This window comes from Amphiura filiformis, chromosome 5 (genome assembly GCF_039555335.1).
Source record: "Amphiura filiformis chromosome 5, Afil_fr2py, whole genome shotgun sequence".
NCBI classification, from domain to species: Eukaryota; Metazoa; Echinodermata; class Ophiuroidea; order Amphilepidida; family Amphiuridae; genus Amphiura; species Amphiura filiformis.
In genome coordinates, this window is record NC_092632.1 from 19446686 (window position 1) to 19472247 (window position 25562).

Below are 25562 nucleotides of genomic sequence, written 5' to 3' on the forward strand. Positions count from 1 at the left end.
TTCTCCAAGTAAGAAAACAGGAAAACGTAAACCAAAAGGTCGGATGATGAATTATTACTTACCAAATCCAACTAGTGATGGTAAAGACAAGGAGGTCATTCTTGTATGCAAAAAGATGTTCCTGACAACCGTCGGTATCTCGGAGAGACAGGTTAGAACTACGCTTAAAAAAACCAACCCCAAAACTGGTATACTACAGAATGAAGGACGCGGGGGAAGGAATGACAAGATGGAAGATGAAAGGAAACCTGTAAGGCAAGCTATTCTTGACCACATCGACCGGTTTCCGCGAGTTGAATCTCATTACTGCCGAGCAAGTTCCACTTATATGTATCTAGCCCCAGAGCTGAATGTGGCTAAGATGCATCGCCTCTTCAAGGAGGAAAATCCTGGCATGAGAGCATCTGAAAGTTTGTACATGAAAATCTTCCAAACTAAAAGGCTGAAATTCCATAAACCAAAAAAAAAGACAAGTGCGGGCTATCGACGCATATCTCAAATCATCGGAAGAACAGAAGAGAAGGTTGGAGCATTCTTATAAGAGACATATTGAAGAAAAGGAGAGAGTTCATGAAATAAAAGATGAGGAAAAGGCACGTGCCGAATAAAAAAAGAAAGTAGTGGCCGCTGTCTTTGACCTCCAGCAAGTTATTTTTTTGCCTAAATCGAACAGATCTGAGATATTTTACAAACGGAGGTTATCAAACTACAACTTCACCATATACGAATTATCATCCAGGAAAGGGGTTTGCTTCTTGTCACATGAGGGAATAGTGGGAAGAGGGGCTAACGAGATAGCCAGTTACCTATACACATTCCTACAAGAAAAAGAGTCAGAAGGAGCGGTGGAAGTGGTAATGTTTGCAGATGGATGCACTGGGCAAAACAAGAACACCATTGTACCAGCAATGTTGAAGTATTTTCTACAAAACTCCAAGAAAATAAAAGAATCACACTGTACTTCTTTGTAACGGCACATGGGCAGTCAGAGGGCGACAGCATGCACAGCACTATCCAAAGAAGTCTTAACTGTCAGGAAGAAATTTTCTTGCCTGCACAGCTGGCAACAACCATTACTTTAGCGTGCGTCGCAACCCCTTCCCGTATGTCGTCAACGAAGTGCAACAACACGATATCAAAGATTGGAAGGACCTATCGTCAAAGATATTCGAGCTGGGGTGTACAGAGTTAGGGAAGCAGACGACGGGATGAAAGTAAATTGGAAGGAGTATATGGCGGTGCAACTAAGGAAGGAAGAGCCTAGTAAAGTGTACATTAAGATGTCTCACTTGCAAGAGCGTTTTGCCCCTATTACTGTGGGAGCTGGTCGACGTACCAATGACAAGGAAGGTCATGAACTACCAAAGCCTGCTTATGGACCATCGAGAGTCAAGCCGAAGCTATCCAAAGGAAAATGGGATGACATTGTCGGGCTCACCCAGGGCGATCACCCTGTCATCGGGCGTGATGAGCACATTATGTACTACATGAATTTACCACATGAATAAACAACTACACTGTTAGCACATAATTAATAGAGATGGTAACCAAGTCATTTTGTGCAAGTCATCAAGTCAAGTCCAGTCCCAGTCAGTCGTCGCTCTTGTCCAAGTCCCATATAAGTCAGGTCTTATTGTAAAAGTTGCAAGACAAGTCTAATCAAGTCACACACAAGACATTTTAGTCATGAAATCATAAGTTGGACGAGAGATCCTTCCAATCTTTAAAATCATAGGTTAAGTCACAAGTTAAGTCACAAGTCACGTGTCTATTCAGTAGTTGGCCAATGTTGCTTACAAAGTTAAAATGGTTACCTAGAAACATGAATGTAGAAACATTCCAATATAAAAGTGACAGTAAAAAAATTACAAATGGAGAATTGATCCATATATTGAGTAGGATGAATTGCAAATGATTAAAAGATGTATTGAGGTGGTTCCAAGTTGAGATACAGTGCAGAGTAGTATATTAAAAGAAGTCATTTTGTCAAAAGAAGTATTGTCGAAAAGACAGAGCTAGCTGATGACAAAAGTGAGAAATATCCAGATTTTGAGTATATACGGTAGATAATTTGATAAATGTGGTGGCGATTCGTTTTTATCCTGAAAAAGTGTTGTAGAAATCATAAATTAACTTACTGAGTAAAGTAAAGAGATTGGTAGTGCAGGCACTGGAAAGCGTACGCTATGTGTGGTGAAATTGCACTTCCGTGCTATGTAAAAATGTATTTGATATGCAAATTAAAAGAAAGAAGTATTAAATATTGCATTTTATATTCGGATACAGATAGATAGCCGTATAATAGCAACCAATATGGATTGTTGTTTAAAATATGTTTTTATTCAGTGGCGGTTGTTAACGTTTTATTGAACGTTTTACTTGTATATGTACAAGTCTTGTGATTGCTATATAAGCAACTGAAGACAGTTAGCTTACAGGCCGGGCTTACTGGCACAACGTGGATCACGAATATGCTTCCAGTTTGTGCACGGCAAATATTTGCCAAAACCTTGGACAGTTACTATTAAGTTCAATAAAATGCGAATCGGTAGGCCTATAGTATAGGCCTACTAGTGGTACTGCATAATCATTTATATTGATATTGTAATATCAGATGTAATATAGTTATAACTCATGCATGCAGGTATACCATGTATACGTAAAAGATGTGTTTGTTATTCTTATTTTCACTTGCTTATATCATTGTAAATTGTATATAACTTTCGTGCATGTATCTAAAAGATAATGTTTTGTTATTTCTTGTAAATATGTTCATTTTAACTTGTTTATGTATTTTCTGTTGTTATTTTGTGAACGCACAGTCGGTTGGATCATAATGGGCGCCGCCTTCATAAATAAAATTCTACTGATGAAATCAACATGGCAAGTCTGTATCCTGTCAGATCAGATTACACAGGATTAACCCGTTTTCAACATGACTCATGTGCACAGATCACAGGCGACCAGTCTGCCACATCTAACATGTCTTACCAAAAAATATGATACAATATATTTACAAAGGTGTTATAGTAGGTGTGTTTAGACGGACGGTAGTCTACTTTTGAAAGTACTTACTTTCGACCCAGCAATTAAAATGTTCCAAAACTGGTGTAAGTGGGTATACCTCTTACTACAAAATCCCTGTAGTGATTGCAAATTTGCAGTAGGTGGGAAACTGAATTAAATCTTTCTATACTGTAAGCAAATTCTAGAGTATAATTTTGTGACACAGACATATATGCAGGCCCCATTATTCTATAAACTCATTAAAAAGTCAGCCACTGTGTTTTGATTAATGTGTTCTAAAATATGGATGAATGTATTGGATGCTGCTTTTTCTTACTTAAAGTTAGCTGAAATGTTAGATTGATAATTTAAAGAAAAATATTAAGAGACAAACACAATCGTTTGAATTATATGGCGATTCCTTGATGTTGTTAAATTAAGATTAATCAGTGACCACTTTATACTCTTTTGTTGGTATTATTATAATAGTGTTAACTTTTTGATCATTTAAAGATCCATTAAAATATGATGCTTTCATCAATATCTGCTAAATATTAATGAAATAAAACGTAGGAATTTTGGTGGTCATCTATGGCGTGATAGAAGATGGGCAGACAGTTCTATTATTTTGAGATTATGTATTCCGGTGTAGCCGGTGTTCACTAAAACGAAATAGCCTGATAGATGACTACCAATCAAATTTAATAAGAATGCAGAATATCTGATAGGGGTGTAAACAGGAGTTTCTGCATGTTCCTTAATCAAAACAGAAAGAAAAAATAAACATTAAAGTGCAATACACAGGAGATCAAAATTAACTTGAAGTGCCTGATTTTACCTGAAATTAGGCTTAATTTGTATGATTTAGCAGATTGGTATATATATAATTATTTATGATCATATTTTAAATTGTTAATATAAGATTTATATAATGACACTTTTATCTGTAGACTAGCTTATAATAATTATATGAGTATTGGATTTTAAAATAAAACACAAGTTGAGACTGAATTTATTTAAAGTGCATTGTATGTGTGTTTATACGGATTGTTACATGACCAAAATAGCCAAAGATTAAACTGGTAGTGGTAGCAGTTATGAATGAGGTTAAATAAATGAGGTTAAATAAATGAGGTTAAATTAATGAGGGCAAATTAATGGGGGCAAATTAATGAATGTTTTTCTGCAATGCTCTCAAAATAACCGATCTTGAGTTATCCCGGGCAGTTATTAACCTCTAATTATATTAGATCTCCGGGAATCCCAAGCCCCGGAAATATAATGTTTGCTCTCTTTCCAATATATCAAAATATTAAACATACACTGATAATAAAATGCAATAAATATTATTGTTTTTCATAGCGCATAATTATCAGCACGTTAATGAAATACTCAAAGCACACGCCCATGTGCATGTCATTAGTGACGTATCGGGTGGCGTAAGGTCAGTCAACACACGCTGATGTGCAAGTATTCGTATGTCATAGTGGCGTATAGGGTGGCGTACGGTCAGCCAGTACACGCTGATGTGCAAGTACTCGTATGTCATAGTGGCGTGTCGGGTGGCGTATGGTTATAAATGTCTCATAACAGGAATTTCACGCTTTCCATAGTGACGTATAACTTTAGAGTCATTTTACACATCATGTGGCTCAAATTTTGAAGTAAAATATTATTGGGAGATAATTTTAATGTGTTGTAATGATTTTCCTTCAATTAATTATAAAAAAGAATCTTAAGTTTTTTTCGGTACTGTCCATTCAAAGTCGGTGTATCACTCAAAGCTGTTTTTCTCAAAACGTCTCTTTCTCTTTCAGTATCACCATACGCCACTATGGAATACTGGGCGACGATTCACCGTGGACGCTCTGTCCATAGACTGGGGAGGGATGACAGCTTATGCAGTCCCTCCGATCTCACTACTCATGAGGGTGGTGACCAAGATCGGGTGGGAAGACTGCATTGTCATTCTGCTAGCGGCAAGGCCGCTGGCACTCCCAGTACCAGATCTACTCCGGATGCCCGGAGCGGAGGTACCAGTCTATCACTAGAGCACCTGCAGTTAGCTGCATGGCCCTTACCAGGGAACGCGCAGCGGAGGGATACTTTTCATCAGAAGCTGTTTTTCTCATCGCCGGGGCTAGACGGAAGTCTACCCTCCGTACATATAGCCAGAGTCTGGCTCCATACTACGCTTGGTGCAATGAGACAAATAGCTCTCCCGCTAGAGCCTCTGTGCTGCTAGTTCCGGAGTTTCTGACAGAAAAGTTCCAAGCAAGACTTCAGCGGGCCACTGGGGCCAGCTATAAGTCAGCTGTCCTCTCCATTCACCGAGGTTTCGAGGCGGGTCGACTATCATAACCGATGGTTACCTTATTAGTCTCGCCTCGGCGGTATGTTCAACGAGTGTCTACCAAAAGGAAAGTGATCCTCCTAAGGGATCCCAACACAGTCTTAGATTACTTTAAGGGTCACCCTTTTGACCTTCCGACAAAAGCGACGCTTAAATACGTAACTCTCAAGATGGCTTTCCGGTTTGGCGTTGGCTTCGGGACGGCGGTGCTGAGTTGCACACGGTCTCGAGGTTAGCTTCCGTGTTCACAAACATTGGAGCGACACTGTTTCGGCGCTCTGTTCTCGTGACTACGAACGGGCGCGGTGCATACCGACATTCGTCCCTCTCCAATCCCCAGGGTTGGGCAAGGTTCGACTGAAGCCAAAGATAGGCTGGGGTGTCCGATAAGGCGCTGCAGCACTATTTCTTCCGAACACAAGCCTTGCGAGGGACTCACGACCGCATTCATCACCCTTACAGAGCCTTTCGGTCCAGCCGCTGTCGCAATGGCTGGTCCAGGTGTTAGTGGGGTCCGGGGGATCGCGAAGGTTTCGCGTCCCACGACCCACTCGACACGAGCTATCTCATCATCTTGGGTATACCGTTCGGTTGTCCCTTGAGGAGATCTAGCAGGCGGTGTCCCGGAAGGCGGAAGCCACCTTCGCCCTTCTCTACGATACTTCCGTTTACGTTAGTAATCAGAGACGGGGCGGGAGGTTTACCGGGACATTGTTCGGGCGATCATAATACGGTGGTGTACGGGTACCAGGTTTTCAGACTATACAGAATACTCAGCATGGTAAGAACCAGTGTCGCTATTCTTAACCACCAAACTTATTAAGTAAGGAGGTTTATGTCTGTGATCGCGTGGTCTTTTTGTTTTCCCGACCGTTGGGGAAAATATTTCTGACCTCGCGAAAACCATCGTTACCGCTCCCGATCCCTGATCAGATGCTGACCAATCTTGTACCTCCATCCGTCGGTTACTTGCTAGATCGATCTTTCAGATGTTGATGCAAGAAGTATCTTAATCAACATCGGAAGCGGTAAGATCGACCGGTGTACTGAGTCTAGTCCCAAACAAAATGTTTGGTAGACTCATAACCGGTCGATCTTACCTTTCCGATGTTGATTATCCCGACCCGCCACCCCTACAAGTTTGGTCCGGTAGGGGATCCCAAGTCGGATAAGGGATTTATCATATGGTGTGGCGTCACCTTTTGGGTGAGTCCACCGGGGATCGGGGGTTTTGTTATTTATTCATTTATGTGGGACAAAATGACTATTGGTTTTCCGCATCTCGGGATCGATGCAAGAAGTATCTTAATCAACATCGGAAAGGTAAGATCGCACGGTTATGAGTCTACCAAACATTTTTGTTTGGGACTATTTGGAAAGCTGAATGCCCATAGTCTGTACCATGACGGTGTAAATTTGAGAGCAAAATGGTGCTTACTATGACGATCTTTACACAGCTTTGAAAACTATGCACCTCACTGCGAGCCCAGACTGTGTTGACAATGACATGACACATGGGCCTATGTCAAGTTGTCCACACATCGTGACATCAGATAAGCTTATGGGCATTTGACCTTAACGCGGACGGAAATTTAATTTACAAACCCGGGGAAAAAACTTACTATGAGCTTGTTTCATAAACATCCATCTCGTCAACATCTTCTTGAACTGCTTTTCTAAGTTCTCTCGGCTTTCAGACATCTCCTCGTGTGTTAAGTGGTGTGGACGGCGGTGTGAAGTTGGCGCGAAATGTTGAACTTCATTGCGTAAATGACAGCTTGTCGCCCATTTACGACCGCACAACAATAAAATCACTCCGCGTTTGTCGTGGCTATTGTGGTGCGAATCGTCATCGTGGTTTAAAGCTGGTAGGACCTACATTTGTATAGGCCAAGTAAAATTAATACCGTAAAACGGGGTGAATCGGGACACCGGGGTGAATCGGGACAAAACACAAAAAAGTTTTTTGACACCAAATTTTTCAAACCTAATTGATTGTTTTGTGTGTTTCTCTTCCCATGTTAAAAAATGGACTGTCAGTATCAGAATGGTGGCTTTGCACATGTGATACAGGAAATATGGAGCCCAGGACACTAAAATGAAAATTTCCTCCAATTGCTCCAAAAAATGATGTGGTCAGAACTTTATCCCTCCCAGTGGAACCATTGGAGGAAATGAGCTGGAAATGCACAGGGACCTCACAAAAGTGTCATACATGTGCTGTAAAAGTGAAAATTTGGTTAGTCCAAAGAAATTTTTAATTTTGTTGATTTTTGTACTTTTCAGATTTGAACTTTTGAGAATGGGGTGAATTGGGACACAATGTACTGTAGCTTTAATGGTATTAAGTTTGGATTATTCTCTATGTGGCATCACCTTAAGCCTGTAATAGTTAGTTGTCCTCTACCCGGTACCACCCACCACTAATTTTAAAAACAGGAAGTGAGTTTTTACTGTCCCGGTACAAAATTTTACCACACCTAATTTTCAGAATTCCAGAAATAATTTTTTGAAAGGATTTTCAGGTTTTAAATAAATACTTACTTTGTTTTTAAAATATTGTTATTAATTTGTTTGTATCTTTAATGGTATAACTTGTATTAAGATATGTATTGGTAAAACAGACCTATTTGCACCTTCATTGGGCACAGGTCATTGGGTAGCTCTATAATTTGACTTAGAATTAGAAAATTAGAAAAACAAATTTGAAAGCCACCCACCCTTAACCCAAAAAAGTTTTGGAGGACAACCATTTGAACTATAATGTTGTTAGTCTTATCCTGAAGTTCCAGTAATTATTGAGTTAATTATGCTTTGAATATTGCTGTTAGAGTTGGAAAATGTTTGCCAATGTTCAATTTGTTGGACTGATAGAAATCATTTGTGAGTTGTTTTTAATGGCACTGGTTGCAAGTTGGTACCAGTATCATGGTATTGCTAAATTGCCCATAATGTGTTTAGCCAAAGGTTGTTTTGCTTTAGGCTGTATGTACATGATAATTGTTATTGATGGAAAATCACATGCAAGTAGCAAGAACATTTAACAGTTGTCTGCAATATGTGCGAGTTGTCCATTTTGACTGAAAGTCACTAGCTCAAGCTAGTTATTTTTTCCTTTAAAAATGACACATGATTATCGGTATTTTTTAAAATGTTTAGGAGAAATGCAGTATTTATTTGGTAAGAAACACTGTAGTATTACCTTATGTAAGTAGTGATAAGAAAAGAACAATGAAAACTTAAGTTTTAACATGAAATGTGAAGGTCAAAAGTTTTATTACTTTTTACCGTAACAAGTACAGTCCAGTTGAGGGTACCAAAGAACATCCAAGTTATGGCAGTAAACATGACATCAATTGTTGTTAAATTGTTCTAAATTATTAGAGAAGTATTTAAATACTTGTTTAATGTCCCAATTCACCTCATTTGTGGGGATAAAGGGTACAAAAACTAATTCAAACCTTCATCAAATACTATTTACTCTGCTGTCCCGATTCACCCCAAACTCGGGGTGAATCGGGACAGTCACTCTTTTAAAAAAAAAAGAGGTAAAGCACTTGAAATCCACTCAATCTAACATTACCAGTATGTAGATCTCATGTGTGGACATAAAATGCACCAATGACTGTGGCAATTGAAGTTACATAGAAAAAAATACAATTAAAGCCATGCCCAAACTGTCCCGATTCACCCCGTTTTACAGTGAATATTTTTTCATACAAATACAAGTAAATATTTTGCCATAGAAAAAAGTCATTTTTAAATAAATGATCGTGTCTGGAAATTCATGGAAGGTAAAATCGCGAATCTGTTTGCCCTTTTACGTGCATTTCGATGGGGCTTATTTGGTGGTGTGCGGCCGTCAGCAATCGCCACGCCGATAACCATTTCACTGTGGGCCTGGGATAATGACGGGTTCGATGCGGAAACACCCGGGGAAAAACTAAACGAAATCGTGAACTGAATCCGTATGACTTGTTTGTAACTTTTAAGAAGATATCAACGTGACGTGACGTGACGCGACGCGACGTGACGCGACGCGTGTGTTAGACAAAAGCCGTCCAAGTCGGAACACCAAACTTAGTATCTTTGGGGAAGTGGGAACCCAAACTACCAAGGTGTGAAAGAAAGCAAAATTATAAGTTATAACCCATAACAAGGTGTGGTGAATTGACTCAATCTGCGTGTTTACACTGAGCACTCTGTATTTTTACCCGGTATTACCTGGTAACCCACAATCCGATTCAGGCAACAACCACCACGTTTCTACTGATGCTTAAAATAAGGGTTGTGGTGTGTACCGGAAGTACTGAAAATATTTTCCTGACCCTCAAGCTGCTTTTAAAGTCACGATGTGATACATAAAATGTACATAAAAGATGTTCAACACCCAGCAACCGTTAACCAGTGTGTTTCCACTGACAGAAATACCGGGTGTCACACCACATGGTCTACCTCATGAGGTGGATCACGGTTGCCGGGTGTCCACACCGCATCTCTCTGAACCGATCTGTTTCCACTGGGCACATTAACCGGTAACACTCTAAACTAAACCACATTACCCGCCAACCGTTCCCCAGTAGAAACACGCAGAATGAGATATTATGGAGTTGATGAAACATCTCTGAAAAAAATCAAGAAAGATTTAAAATGACAAAAACCCAAATGTGAGATGTAAAGCAAACTTTTGTATGCTTGAGATGTTAAATGTATAAATCTCGGTGTTTAATGCAAAAGAATAAGTTTAAAACCTGATTGAAGCAAAGACAGATCTTTGAACCAGTTTCCTTGTGTTTGTATTCATTTCATGTATTATATCAAACACCACCCAAAACAAGATACATTATAGTTTGTGTTCTTTTTTCCTAGGTTGGAGATGATGCATTTGGAAATGAAACTATCAAAAACTTTAAAGAGAATGGTGTAATAACAGGTATGGATCAAGTCTAAAATATGGGTTATTGAAATATGATACGTGTAGGGGCCTACCTTAGGAAAAGTGTATAATTTTAATTATCTTGCCCTGCTCCCCCCTCCCCTCTCTCTCTCTCTCTCCCTCTCTTTGGCATACCTGCATGGAATGACCATAACTAGGTTTTTGTATCTAATAGGTGTATATTTTATGTAAATTGCATGTTGATAATTGTTGCCTTTTAATGTTATGTAAATGTATTGCAGGGCCCCATGTTAGACCAGCTATTAGCTGGATTGGGCTACCCTGGATAAATATGAATAAAATAAATAAATAAATATTTTTTTTCCTCATTGTTCAGTTCTGTTCAAATAAGACAATAAGACATTAATTATATGCAAAAGGTGATTAATTTAAATGTAATAACTAATAAGCATCACATCACACATTGCAACTGTGTAATATGGTGAGGTACCTATGAATTTGGGCTATATGCCAGTTGAATTTCAAATGGGGTTACCTGAATGGGTGATACCATTTGAAATCTACACCCCTCTGTGAAAGATTTAGCTCATGAATGTCTTCCACAGGCGGTGTGTGGATTTCAACTGCACAACAAGCATCATATCACACCTTGCAACCGTGTAATACATGTACGGTCAGTACTCAGTGGCTAACATATTTTTTGCTTGGTTTTCTTTACAGAATTTGTAAGTATAAGTAAAGGTGCTTCTACAGGTGTTGCTCCTATTGCTGTTAATGAGCAAGGTGAGAAAGACAGCTTATATGATGGGTTTTTGTAAGTCACATTTTGATAAGATACAGAACATACATGTATAGTTGGGACATAGAACTTGATTTGATTTGTTCAGGTTTGACAACCCTGGTTAAACCAAGGAAGGCTCTTATGAATCTTATATCCATTTGGGTCCTTTTGAACACTGGGAGGCATTGGGAACAGTCAGGGGTTAATACCCTACTCTTCTCAAAACCAGGCGCGTCGCAAGCGGGCGCCCATTTGCAAAGAAAAGAAGAGAAGAGAAAAAGAAAGGGGAAAAGGAGAAGAAAAAGAGAGAAAAGGAGGAGAGAAATAAGTTAAATTGCGCGTATAGTCGTGATAGTAGGCACATGCCTAAGTAGGTCTTATGATATATAGGCCTGCAATTATTTTAGGCATTGCTTGAAGGCGGGTCCCGGTTCCAGCACTCCGTGCATACCGCGGATCACTCATGCTCGTAGGCGAACTTTGACACCCCCTTTTGAATCTCATTTCGCGAACTTTTCAGGATAAAAACACCCCTTTTTCTAGCAATTTCACAAATTTTTTGCCCTTAACTACAATGCCACTTTTTTTGGTAAAACGCGAATAATATTTCTAATATAGGCTCTACCCCCTTTTTGATGGAAACGCATTAATTAATGTACGGCACCCGCGGTTGTATATGCCTATGCATCGTATAATTTATGTGACCTAATGTAATGTGTACCAAACGGAATAATGAAACTGAAATTCGTAAATGAATTGAATAATGAAACTACGATGATTTATACATGTGATTGGTGAATAAAGAGCACCCTTTTTTTCAATTTTGCGAACAAGTGTATGAAAAATTACCCCTTTTTTATTGTATTTCACGAATCACGCTTCTTTATCTGCAACCGGCGCGGATACACAGAGTGCCAGAACTGGGAGGCGCGTGGCGAGTCCTTGTCATAAAAGCATGTGAAAATTACTGCCGGCCCGCCGATATGCAGGGCCCGTGGGCCCGTCACATTAAGTCAGTATTATTAAGACGGACTCCATGCTGAACCATGCATGCTTTAATTGCAAGTCTCAACTTAAATAGTGTAAAAATGATGCACCAAAATGGCTTCAATTGGACCTTTATTTTGCAAAATTTCCCCGACATCCCCCCTCAAACACCCCCCTGCATAGTGGGTAAACAAGTGCCCATTTATTCACTTCTGCTCTCAACATTTGCCAGTTTATGCCCTATGTTTAACAGAATTTATAGGCCTATAATAATAGGGAAAACTACTAGTCCACGAAAGGCTTCATGGACTGTCATTTCACAAATTTTCAGATATTTCAAACTAAACTTTTCTCACTAATAGTGCTAAAATGGTCCACCAAATCGCTTCAATTAGGTCTTCATTTTGTAAAAGTTTCTTACTTCTCAGGGGAACATCCCCCTCGGGTAGTGGACAAACAAGTGGCAATTTTCGCTTCTCCTTTCGACATTTGCCAATTTAAGTTTCAACACAATTTATAGGCCTACAATAATAGGGAAAACTTGTCCACGAAATTCGCGCGAAAGGCTTCATGGAACGCTCATTTCACAAATTTTCGGCTTTTTCAAACTTTTAAGTTTGAAAAAGCCAAGTGTGTAAAACTTAAAAGTTTTACACACTAATAGTGCTAAAATGGTCCAAGAAATCTCTTCAATTGGGTCTTCATTTTGCAAAAGTTTCAAACTTCTGACTTCAGACAACCCCCCTGCGTCGCGCAATCGTGCCGCGACGGCCACTTTGCGGCCATTTCTTGACAATATTTTCCGTGTCATATTGGGTCCGTCTATTGGGCCCTTCACCTTTATACGCCTTTGCTATGCACCTGCTCAAAACTGACTGCCAGCTACATGTACAGGTATCTCTTCTATACACTGGGAAAAGGTCCCCTCCGGAGGGTGTTTTTTTTTTACCTATATACCCAACTCTAAATTCACCATGGGGAAAGTTGAAGCCTGAATTTAATCTATAGATGTTGCCAATCAAATTCAGACTTTATTTTTTCAGGTCGATATCCCAGCAAGTTTTCTATTGCCTTGATTTGAACCTGGGACCTCATCCACCAGAGTCAAATTTTAATCACTGAGCCACGTGCTTCCACTATATACAAGTAAATCACATTAGCTATTGAATAACCTAAATATTATGCTTTGGTTTGCTTTAATATACAGGTCAAAATGCTATTATTATAGTGCCTGGTGCTAACATGCTGATAACACCAACTGAGGTGGAGGACGCCCTCAGTAAGCTTCCGTCTGTTAAGGTGTTGCTATGCCAACTAGAGATTAATATGGATGCCACACTAGCTGCCCTTAAATATGGCAAAAGTAAAGGAAGTAAGTTGTATGTTATTTCAAATCAAAATAATATGCCCATTACTCATTACATGTAGAAATCTCAGTTATGGTGATATGATTATGACAGGTGCCAAAACCAGATAAACAGTTTGATGATACATTTTACATATCTAGCAGTTACAAAACTTACCACACTTAGAATGGAAATAGGTTCTTTGTCTGTTAATAAAGCTAAGAAAAAAGTTTGTTTCCTGTAAGTCTGAAAACCTAAGTGTGACCTGCTACCACAAAATGGTGTAAAGTCGCCAGATTGTCTCAAAACTACCAATTTGCGACTTTACGCTCATTTCATGGTAGCAGGTCACATGTTGCCAAATCAGTGCGGAGTAGCTTATATATGATAATTGGTAATTTTAGGAAAATTAGGATTGATTTCCCCAGGATATTTAGTGATAATCATACTGCTTGCAAACAAAATGTGTGAGAAAAATATCTTTTAACAAGTCATGATTGTCATGATTATTTGCTTGAAAATGTAATTCTTTCTGGATTTCATAATTCAAAAAACAACAAAATGTGGTAAAATTGCTCCCAAAATTAAATGCCTATGGCCTACAAGAAACAAATTTTGTTGTTTTTTAGCCTACTAATTGTCTGTTTTGGTAACTTTTGTTGAAATAATATTGTGCCTGTTTTGAAACATTATATTTATGAAACAACCTTGAAGAAAAGGGATCTTTGGATCTAAGCCATAACATGTCACTTTTGGAAGTATTAATAAAAAGAGATCAATGAAGATTTGTGAAAAATAAGGAATTCGTATAATATAAAGACACCATTTCAAATGTTGGAAAGCATAAAAGCAGCAAGTAGCTCTACAATCTGGTTAACTATATATATACTACTGCTGTGTTTTATATGATGGGTCATATTTAGTTGTTGGTTAAAAAGACTCAAAACAGGGCATTTTGTTGACAGAACTTTTTGTACCACAAGAGCCTATAAACCTAAAAGACTTTTTTTAGTAATAATTCAGTATTATTAATTTCTTCCTTTTCAGTTTTGACAATTCTCAATCCAGCACCAGCAGTAGAAAAATTAGATCCAGAATACTACAAGAATTGTGATATATTCTGTCCTAATGAAACTGAGGTAAAGTCTGTTTATTATTGCCTCTGTCTAATGTGATATATTCTGTTCTAATGAAAAGAGCTCTGATGTATGATGTATGTGAATGGGTATTAGGCAAAATGCTATTAGACCAAATGGCAAATCATCTATGATCATCTTGATGAATTTATAGCCACCTTATGTTGGAGTTGATGAAATAGTTATCCACTGCTGATATTGATCTTGATGGGGTAGCAATTTACAGCTGATAGTGGTATTGAGGAAGTAGCTATCTGATTCAGTGATTCATGTTGGTGTTGATAACATAGCTATAACAATTTATGTAATAAAATTTTTTACGGGAAGGGGGCAGTCCCACATTTGAATAAACTCTCAATAACTAACATTGAGTATGATTTCAAGTACATGTACAGTGGCCGCCCCTGTTTTGCCGCCCCTTTTTCGCCCGCCACCCCTTCATTTTTGCCGCCCCTGCTTTTTACCCCGTGGGCTGGCGCCTAAAGCCCCCCAAAAAATATGTGCATGATGTAACTAATGTGGTATGGATAAATCTGTAACAAGTTGAAAACTACAATAAAGTTTGTACCCATTTACCACAACAAAAATTGTAAAACATTGCAAGTGAGGAGTTTTTTTGGACAACTTGTATATTAAAGATTGACTTCACTTACTATTTTCTCTTCCAAACTACAGACAGAAATCTTAACTGGATTACCTGTGACCAATATTGATGAGGCCAAGACAGCAGCAATAAAGCTTATAGAGCTTGGTTGTACCAAGGTGATCATCACTATGGGTGGTAATGGAGCAGTATTGATAACGTCAGATAATTCCAATCCAGTGCACATCACAACTCAGAAAGTTACTCCAGTAGATACAACTGTAAGTGTATAATAAGATGCAGTAAACTTTTGATAACTCAACTCAAACTTGACTCCAAAAATGAAGTCAAGCTCATAATGGTTATTTGAATGATGATCAAGTGATGGTGTTTAAGTCGAATTCACAATTTGTTTAAACACCCTGCCAACAAATATTTTTGTTAAACCTTAGTTGCAATCTGAATTTGATGTCGCAATTGAAGTTGACTTCTCGCTGTGTAAACGGGGTCCTAGTCAATTGCAGGAGTTTTTAAAATAATTCACCATTAGCTGTATACATATCTAAAACATTCCTAAAGTGGTGGCAGGTTTAATTTCCACATTTGTGTCAACTTTGTTATATATAAAATTCATTGTGTGCATTACATACATGTAGTGAGCGATGTCAAACCCAGGGTGCATTACATAGTGACGGATGTCAAACACAAATTATCAAGAAATGGGCATTCAGAAGATGTTGAGTAGGTGAATTGTATTGACTTTTGAAGAAAGCTTCAGCATAAAATGCTTTGTAGATAGTTGTTGTAGTTGATAATAAATTTCCCATGATTTCTTATTTCAGGGAGCAGGAGATGCCTTTGTTGGTTCACTAGCCTACTTCCTTGCCTACCATTCCAGCCTACCCATTCCAGAGATGATAAAGAGAGCCTGTCACATAGCAACAATAAGTGTAGGTAACCAAGGGACACAGAAAAGTTTTCCTTGGAAAGGTGATTTACCTGAGGAACTTCTGAAGTAGTAGTATTGATGGGAAAGTATGGTTGACAACTCAATTGGAATATCCAAGTGCTCAGAAATAGGTGTGGTTCTATTTTTTCCAATATGTACAAATGTATCAGTCACAAACATTTATTTATGAATGACGATGACACATCAAAACAAAAGAGTGAACTTTTGATACACCATAATTTCTATTTAAAACTATGGCCTACATTCTCTTGGAACTAAATGTTTGCACTTGGACAATTCTTCCACTGCCATCTTCAGCTGAATTCAAAATTTCTAAATAATTTTGGGAATGCAAAGTCTTGCTTCATCTATAGATGTTTAGACAAATGAGGACTTAATTTCTTTCCTTTCAAAAATGATTTTTTTCTTTCTTATTAGGCCAAAAAAAATAATGGTTCGTCTCAAAGCTCACAAGTGGTTTGAAAACAAATGCGAAATGCGATTTGTTTTTATTATTATTATTCCAGACTTTTTTCATGGTATTTGGAGAAAAGAATCTGAATTTTGCCAAATTTTTCTGGAAAAACTAAAAAAAAATCTGCATTTCTTTTTTTTCCAAATCTCATGATTTTAAAAATGCGCGCGCAAGCTTTGAGAAAAACCTTTTTTTTTTTGCCTTATTAACAAAAAAGTCTGGATTGCAGTCTTTAAAGTTTCATTTTGGAAATACAGCTGACTCATAGCCTTGAAGTTTGAAGAAAGACTTGAAACTTTGTAGATAATGCAATAATGCCAAAGAATTATATAAGCAGAATTGGGATTCCCTGCCTAGGCATGAATGAAACTTTTATTTCTGGGATTAAATTTCAACTATTGTCCATTTGGCTTCCTCGAGAGAGTGACATCAGTACACTTTGTTGCAGTTACAGATGTACTGCTTTTGATTGCGTTTGTAAACATGCCAGTTCATCAAGTCAACGCATGCAATATAATACTACACACACTGGGGCACGCACTGACTTCACCGTTTCGAGGAAGCCAAATGGATAATAGGTTGCTGGCTGTAAGCGACACTTACAAATTACTGGCGCATTTTGAAATACTTTCATTGCGTGACACATTGATAGCATCAAAGAAATGACACAAGCACATATTTGTCATTAGATTGGATGCAGAATTGTTATCCTATGTTTTGCTGTTGGTAAGGACACTAATACCCCAAACTTCCTCCATGGCTGATGGGGGCAATGTACATGTCAGCTCATGGAGTCCGGATTCACCTTAATATATTTTGTAGTATAGTTTGATTAGTTCGTAATAGGCAGGAAATGTTAGGCTTTTACCACTACGCCGAAAAGTAGACTCATGTTAAGAAACCTATTACTATTAGTTGACTTGACTGAAGAGGTTCATCAGGTCTGTTGATTCAACAGCTAATAAAAGTTCTTTGCCTAGACCAAAGGAAAAACTTACGTTTTTCTGCTGAAACTGTCAGCAGAAAAACGTAAGTTTTTCCTTTGGTCTTGGCAAAGAACTTTTATTAGCTATTAGTTGACTTGTCTGGTCTATATTTTGTGTGTTAAAGAAAGTAGACAAAGTATAGGACTTGAATTAATAATTTGTGATGCTTAAGGCGAGATGTCACAAGACAATTCTCAAAAAAATATTTTGATATTAATCCGCGATGTTATAAGGCCTGCCGATTACGAGCTGATTAAAGTATAGTGAAGTAGTATTGAAACAAATTGTGCACCTCAAAATTAGTCTGATATTTTGCCTTTAATTGTCAGAGTAAATTGCGATATTCTCAGGTAGATTTTTATCAAGTTATTCATAATTTTGAAGCAAAAATGCCCAATCATAGAACACTTGTCTTGTCACATTACAGAAAATGTTCTAGAAACAGGTGGTTGATGTATGTATATGCAAATATAGTATTTCAATTTTATATATGATAGATAATCAATTTTAAACTGCCTTCATCTGCACACAGTCATAGATGGCTGAAAATGAGGCAAAAGAATGTAGATTGTTTTTAATGATATTTCATTTTCAAAGGGTGACTTTATTTGGAAGGTTGACATGTCAGTAGCTGTATTTATGCATGAATGACTGAGTTTGTGAGGAGTATATAAAATGTTTATAATGATAATATTAGCACATGGTGCTATATTGTATTTTGTTGCATGCAAAGTGTTTTTGTGTTATAAGACACTGCCATTGAAATGACATCCATTGGTGGACTGGCAATGGCACTGATATGGCAATTACCACATGGGCCGCACTCTGCTATGGGCTGGCCTATGTCCAAGGCCTTGCTAGAAGATAACTTTTGCCTTATGGGGCTTAGCTAGAGGGTGGATGTTGGGGTTAAAAGGTAAATAATAAGTGTTGTTGGCAAAGTTTTTCGCTCGTCTGCAAATTGCGGGGGGGGGGGCATGAGATGTTGTTTTGCCACAACAATTTGATTTAAAGTAGTTACTACATGTAATGAATTTATTGAATATGTTTTGGGTCCTCACCCCCAACATCCCACATAATTTGGGGTCAACAAAATTTCACAGATTTCAAGATCAATGGCCTGCTTGAGTACATTTCGCCATTGCCTGTTCAAAAATCCAGTCTGCCAGTCTGCCCTTGATTACAGCCACTTTGTTTAAGAACTGTAATACTATTGTATCTGTTAAGTTTAATGTTTTATTTAACAACTCAGTAGTCACCTATAAATCAGGAGTTCCTAACTATGCTTTGTTCAGATTATAATTGGCGCAGACTCATAGCATGGTGGATTGATATAGAATCATTAGAATGATGTGCACACTATTGGGTGCAGCACCTACACTAGTTAAATGTGTGACTGCAGCACATTTATATGAATTTATGGGAACATAAGTTGGGCAGTAACAAAACAAATAATTTGCACCAATTATAAGCCAAATAAAGTATAGTGGGTCATTGCACCACTAAATGGGGTTGCAGTTTCATGTCACATTGCAATAAAGGTGGAACATGTGATACAATTTACTATGGTGTCCCAAGAAGTTTGATTTTCAAGAAATTGGATAACATTCCAACCAAAAAAGGGCTGGTAACCCCTGCTATAACTTGATTGTTGTAATTCCATTGAATGGTGTAGATATATTGTTGATATTTGTAATTGATGTTCATATGGGATATCTATCTCCCAATGGTGCTTACATTTGAATTATCTTATGTACTGTAGGGTTAAAAATAAACACACACATTAAGGAACAAGTAGATATAGCCTATACTATATACTTTCTTAAGAGCAGCCCTGACAATATGGTTATCAATCAAAACATATAAAGAAATATTTAAAGCAAAAAAAATACACAATTGAAAATACTGTTTGCAATCAGGCCAAATAAGTTTGATCAAAAGGTTTGTTTTGGGTATTGTGACAATTCTGACAATTCTGAAAATAATCTTGACCCCAGTTTGATGAATAGTAACCACCAATATATCTTTTTTCTAAATTGAGATATTGCCAAATATAGCTGGTCAAATTAAGATGCTACTTGTGATCATATTTCCACCAATACCTTGGAATTTGTTTAATTATTTTAATTTAAAGCCATCATTGTGGGGTTTATATAGGTGGCCTTATCTCAAAAAGGTTGACAAGGGTGTATCATGTTTTTGCTTCTGAACTCATATGAACAAAGATGTTGATATTTAAAGTAATTATCTCAAATAATTACATGTCCAACATGCCAATAACTAACAACATGAATTGATGTTTAAAAGTTAACTTTAATGCTTTTTCATAATAATTCTACCCTTTAAGGCAGCTGTGTACTCTCAGACATGCATGTAGTAAAAGTACAATAACTTTGTAATTATTCGCGCAAGACATATAAAAGTATACATTTTTATAAAGGCAAGACATGAATGAATCTTAATATAAATATAGATTTGGTGTAAAAACAACAGTTATGAAGAAAATCCCAAAAGGTGATTTTTGGCAATATTTGTTCGGTACATCATAACAAAAAACACTCTTTCCAAAATATTTTATTTTGTTTTTATCTCAATCTTGAGGCTCCATTCCAAAAACGGTTTTTTTAGTTTTTTGATATTGGCCTTATTTTTCGAGATATTGACCATATAAGGCATCAAAATGAACTTTTTAAAATTCACAAACGCCTATTTGCACAAAATGATGCCTAAAATCGGAAATAGACCAAAATATAAAAAATGGGAAAACCGTTTCTTGAGTCGATCATGCTTCATACGATGATCATATTTGCTTACCTATAGATGCTGTATTTATTGAGTTATCGTGTACCTAAATCGTCCATTTTACCGAGAAAATGAACATTGAAATAATGGCCGTTGAAGTTTAAAGTGGTCACATTTTGCACTTTCATCGAATCTCACATGAGAATGCGGCAGTTTTGTTTTTCTACCTTACATTACATAAACATCGGGTTAATCCACGGCCCTTGAGAAGTTTGAGCGAAATCCATTCATAACTTGATATTTAAATCGGGAAAGAACTTGAAAACCCCACATTTTATCAGCTAAATGGAGCCATTTGACCACTAGGTTTTTGTGAAATCAGTGCTTCCGTGGTGTTTCCATAAGATGCGCCAGCGCATGCATGATAAGCGTCACAGCGTATGCGTAAGCGTATTTAGTGCGATACGCAACGCGATGCAAGTTATTCTTGCATGTACCCTGGCTGGTACAACAAAGATTTTCTTTCCTTTTCAATTTCAAACACGAGTGGAATAGTGAAATAAAATCCTTAAAATATTGCAGTTGGAGTTTACAAATCTGGATTTTCATTCCTTGTATTTATAAAAAATATAACAAAGTACAAACATATCAAAAAACTCAATTTCACGAAAGAAACAATGTCTATAGTACACAGCCGCGTTAAGTATATTTTATTAATATTACAGTTGTTTTAATTGATTAGTTACTTTGCTTGTGTAGGTAAAGCTACCAGTTAATTTGGCCAAAAAGTGTGTATGATTTAAAGATGTATTGGGGTAAATGCAATAGGGATACTGAGTAGTATGAGCAGTTGATTAGATGGACTAGACTAAAATTGTCAAAAGTTGTTAAATATATAATGTGCTTTACCATTCTGGTATGAAATATGAATGTGGTTCCCCCCGAAATTGTTATTGATAAAGTGCATAACCCAGTCCTTTGTTATGCAGTCTTGACATTTATCTGGAAAAATAATTGATGGCTATTTCTGGCTAAACAGAAGTGAATCGTGGCAGCAAAGGGTTATTCTAAATAATATACACTGATATGGTCACCAATTTGCTTGACTAGACTACATGCCTAAATGCTGTGTCTTAGGACACAGTAATCAACACATTTCTACTGAATTTGGTATAACACTGTAAACCTCACCCGCAGGTAGGCACTCTTTTAAAACACCCCTTTTGCATCTCATTTTCTTAACTTTTTCAACTTCACCCCTATTTTTAACAATTCATTAATTTTTTGCCCATAAATTATGCCCCTTTTTTTTATAAACCCATTTCTGATGGAAACATTTATGATACATTACTTTTATGCATATTTGCACAGATTGTTATTGCTAGAACTCAAAATTAAAATAAAGTAGAGTCTTGTAATAATATGCAATTGCTTGTTATCCTTATCCGGAAAGTTATGCATGTGATTCGTAAATGAAGAACACCCTTTTGTTTCAATTTTGTGCACTTGTGTTATGAAAAATAACATGTTTTTTTTTGTGTTTTGCAAATCGTGTTTCTTTATCTGAAAATGCCCCTTTATTTCACTATTTTGTTGAGCTTGCCTACCCGGAGATACATGTTGTGTAGGGAATGGTACTGTAAATCACTGGTATTTGAGTGTGTGTAGTGAGTTGGGATGTGTTAAATACAAGCCAAAAATTCATTTATTAATCCATGTAGCAAATGTTCAAAATTAACAAGTATTGTAGTTGATTGATTGCACTCAAAATCGAATCAATTCAAACCATCTATTTAGCATGTTAACCTATATTTTTATTTCAAAAGCTTCATAGTTGTAGAGATTTTATTGAATCAACTGAAATTCACAAAATGTTTCAATATGTATTCTTTATTTTAAAACAAACTGTACAATACAAGTTTAATTTCAATGTAGATATTTTATGTATAATTATGTATTTTAAATAAAATGAACTAATTTTACAAAATTTCAGTAGTTTGAGTTACTGAGTCTTCATCATTTCCATAGTAATATCATTGCCCATATTGAATGCGATTTTCAGATTAGGTCAACACATCCATAGAAAGTAAAAGGTTTCTAAAATGACGTTCACTCTAGAATTAACAAATGAACCCAACTTTGGACCATTGTGCCAATTATAATGTGTTTGCATATTAAACATGTGTTATAAGTTGGTTATTTAGGCACAAAGTTTATATTTGGAGTATTTTTTTGTCATTTGTGTCAATAGCATTGAAATTAATTGAGTTGAAAATGAAATGATTAAATTTTTTATTTGGAAGGGTAATGGTAAAGGTGCACACATTTTGCACACAAATTAAGATAATTTCAGAGTGAACCATCTTTTCAGTACTGCATATTATCACAAGTAGATATAATCCTACACTCTGCATAGGAAAGTGTAAGAACACGGTTGTCTTTCAGGTCACTGTTTATCCTTACAAAATAACCTTTGAGACTACACTGAAAATTGCAGCAAAAAGGTTATCTTTCCAGTTTCTGGATATCCCATAACTCCTAGATATCACTTAGAATGTGTAATGATATTAGTATCGAACACGCACAATGGGCTTTAAGATTTTACACACACTTTTGATCATTTTGAGGCATCATCGATACTTTCTTATACCACAATTCGACTGTTTCAAATTTTGCAACTTATATCCAAGTTGGCTCAATTGATAGCCAAAAAACATGCAAAATAATAATGTTCCAAAATAACATATGCCTAACACGCGTTCTAAATGATGATGATTCAGTACGCAAAATATGAGGATTCAGTGCGTAAAATCCCAGTGCAAAACGGCTATAATTGGCCGCGCGCTTAGAAAACAAAATAGCCTATAGGCCGAATGCAAAGCTATCAAGAAATGTTCAAGAAGCTGACCAAAAGTTTAAACGACACTTATATAGCAGAGATTATCAGGAACATGAAGGAAACAAACTAAGAAACAGAACAAAAAAGCAAAGCAAAAACAAAGCAAACAAAAAACAATGATGATTCAGTACGCAAACCGTAATTGCTATCTTCGGTAGATAGTCAAAATGATAATCATTAAAAAAATCATTAAACATAAGAAAAAACTATAGAGATATTAATTATTTTCTTTGTATACCCTAAATGCTATCTACAGATGATAGCAAGCAAAGGAAAAAAACATGCAAAATGATAATGTTCCAAAATAATATGCCTAACACGCGTTCTAGATCATGATGATAATTCAGTTCGCAAAATGTGAGGATTCAGTGCGTAAAATCCCGGTGCAAAACGGTTATAATTGGCCGCGCGCTTAGAATCAAATAACCAATAGGCCAAATGAAATGCTATAAAGAAATGTTAAAATGAAGAAGTTGACCAATATTTCAAACGGCACTTATATAGCAGAGATTATCAGGAACATGAAGTAAACAAAATAAGAAACAAAACAAAAAAGCAAATCAAAAACAAAACAAAACAAAATACAATGATGATTCAGTACGCAAAAAATTACCTGTTGTCTTATAAATCCGTCGTAATTGCTATCTTCGGTAGATAGTCAAAATGATAACCATTAAAAAAATCGTTAAATATAAAGAAAAAATTAGAGATATTAGTTATTTTCTTTGTATACCCTAAATGCTATCTACAGAAGATAGCAAGCAAAGCAAAAAACATGCAAAATGATAATGTTCCAAAATAACATATGCCTAACACGCGTTCTAGATGATGATGATTCAGTACGCAAAATATGAGGAGTCAGTGCGTAAAATCCCAGTGCAAAACGGCTATAATTGGCCGCGCGCTTAGAAAACAAAATAGCCTATAGGCCGAATGCAAAGCTATCAAGAAATGTTCAAGAAGCTGACCAAAAGTTTAAACGACACTTATATAGCAGAGATTATCAGGAACATGAAGGAAACAAAATAAGAAACAGAACAAAAAAGCAAAGCAAAAACAAAGCAAAATAATATGCCTAACACGCGTTCTAGATCATGATGATAATTCAGTTCGCAAAATGTGAGGATTCAGTGCGTAAAATCCCGGTGCAAAACGGTTATAATTGGCCGCGCGCTTAGAATCAAATAACCAATAGGCCAAATGAAATGCTATAAAGAAATGTTAAAATGAAGAAGTTGACCAATATTTCAAACGGCACTTATATAGCAGAGATTATCAGGAACATGAAGTAAACAAAATAAGAAACAAAACAAAAAGCAAATCAAAAACAAAACAAAACAAAATACAATGATGATTCAGAGATATTAGTTATTTTCTTTGTATATACCTAAATGCTATCTACAGAAGATAGCAAGCAAAGCAAAAAACATGCAAAATGATAATGTTCCAAAATAACATATGCCTAACACGCGTTCTAGATGATGATGATTCAGTACGCAAAATATGAGGAGTCAGTGCGTAAAATCCCAGTGCAAAACGGCTATAATTGGCCGCGCGCTTAGAAAACAAAATAGCCTATAAGCCGAATGCAAAGCTATCAAGAAATGTTCAAGAAGCTGACAAAAAGTTTAAACGACACTTATATAGCAGAGATTATCAGGAACATGAAGGAAACAAAATAAGAAACAGAACAAAAAAGCAAAGCAAAAACAAAGCAAACAAAAAACAATGATGATTCAGTACGCAAACCGTAATTGCTATCTTCGGTAGATAGTCAAAATGATAATCATTAAAAAAATCGTTAAACATAAGAAAAAACTAGAGATATTAATTATTTTCTTTGTATACCCTAAATGCTATCTACAGAAGATAGCAAGCAAAGCAAAAACATGCAAAATGATAATGTTCCAAAAAAATATGCCTAACACGCGTTCTAGATCATGATGATGATTCAGTTCGCAAAATGTGAGGATTCAGTGCGTAAAATCCCGGTGCAAAACGGTTATAATTGGCCGCGCGCTTAGATTCAAATAACCAATAGGCCGAATGAAACGCTATAAGGAAATGTTAAAATGAAGAAGCTGACCAAAAGATTAAACGACACTTATATAGCAGAGATTATCAGGAACATGAAGGAAACAAAATAAGAAACAGAACAAAAAAGCAAAGCAAAAACAAAGCAAACAAATAACAATGATGATTCAGTACGCAAACCGTAAATGCTATATTCGGTAGATAGTCAAAATGATAATCATTAAAAAAATCATTAAACATAAGAAAAAAACTAGAGATATTAATTATTTTCTTTGTATACCCTAAATGCTATCTACAGAAGATAGCAAGCAAAGCAAAAAACATGCAAAATGATAATGTTCCTAAAAAATATGCCTAACACGCGTTCTATACGATGATGATTCAGTAC

At 36.6% G+C, this 25562-nt stretch overlaps 2 protein-coding genes across 2 annotated transcripts in view; one reads left to right on the forward strand and one right to left on the reverse strand.

Moving 5' to 3' along the window:
* Positions 1-15279, reverse strand: part of LOC140152770 (cyclin-dependent kinase 2-interacting protein-like) — a 50685-nt gene extending 35406 nt beyond the window's left edge. The window contains exon 1 of the mRNA XM_072175262.1: positions 15204-15279. The gene's annotated coding sequence lies outside the window, so the exon portion shown is untranslated. The remainder of the gene's footprint in view (positions 1-15203) is intronic.
* LOC140152769 (ribokinase-like) overlaps positions 1-16521 on the forward strand; it is a 45998-nt gene extending 29477 nt beyond the window's left edge. The window contains exons 3-8 of the mRNA XM_072175261.1: positions 10229-10292; positions 10977-11039; positions 13232-13396; positions 14418-14509; positions 15182-15370; positions 15932-16521. Coding sequence (XP_072031362.1) covers positions 10229-10292; positions 10977-11039; positions 13232-13396; positions 14418-14509; positions 15182-15370; positions 15932-16108 — 750 coding nt within the window. The 3' untranslated portion in view covers positions 16109-16521. The remainder of the gene's footprint in view (positions 1-10228; positions 10293-10976; positions 11040-13231; positions 13397-14417; positions 14510-15181; positions 15371-15931) is intronic.
* Positions 16522-25562: the final 9041 nt, after the last annotated feature.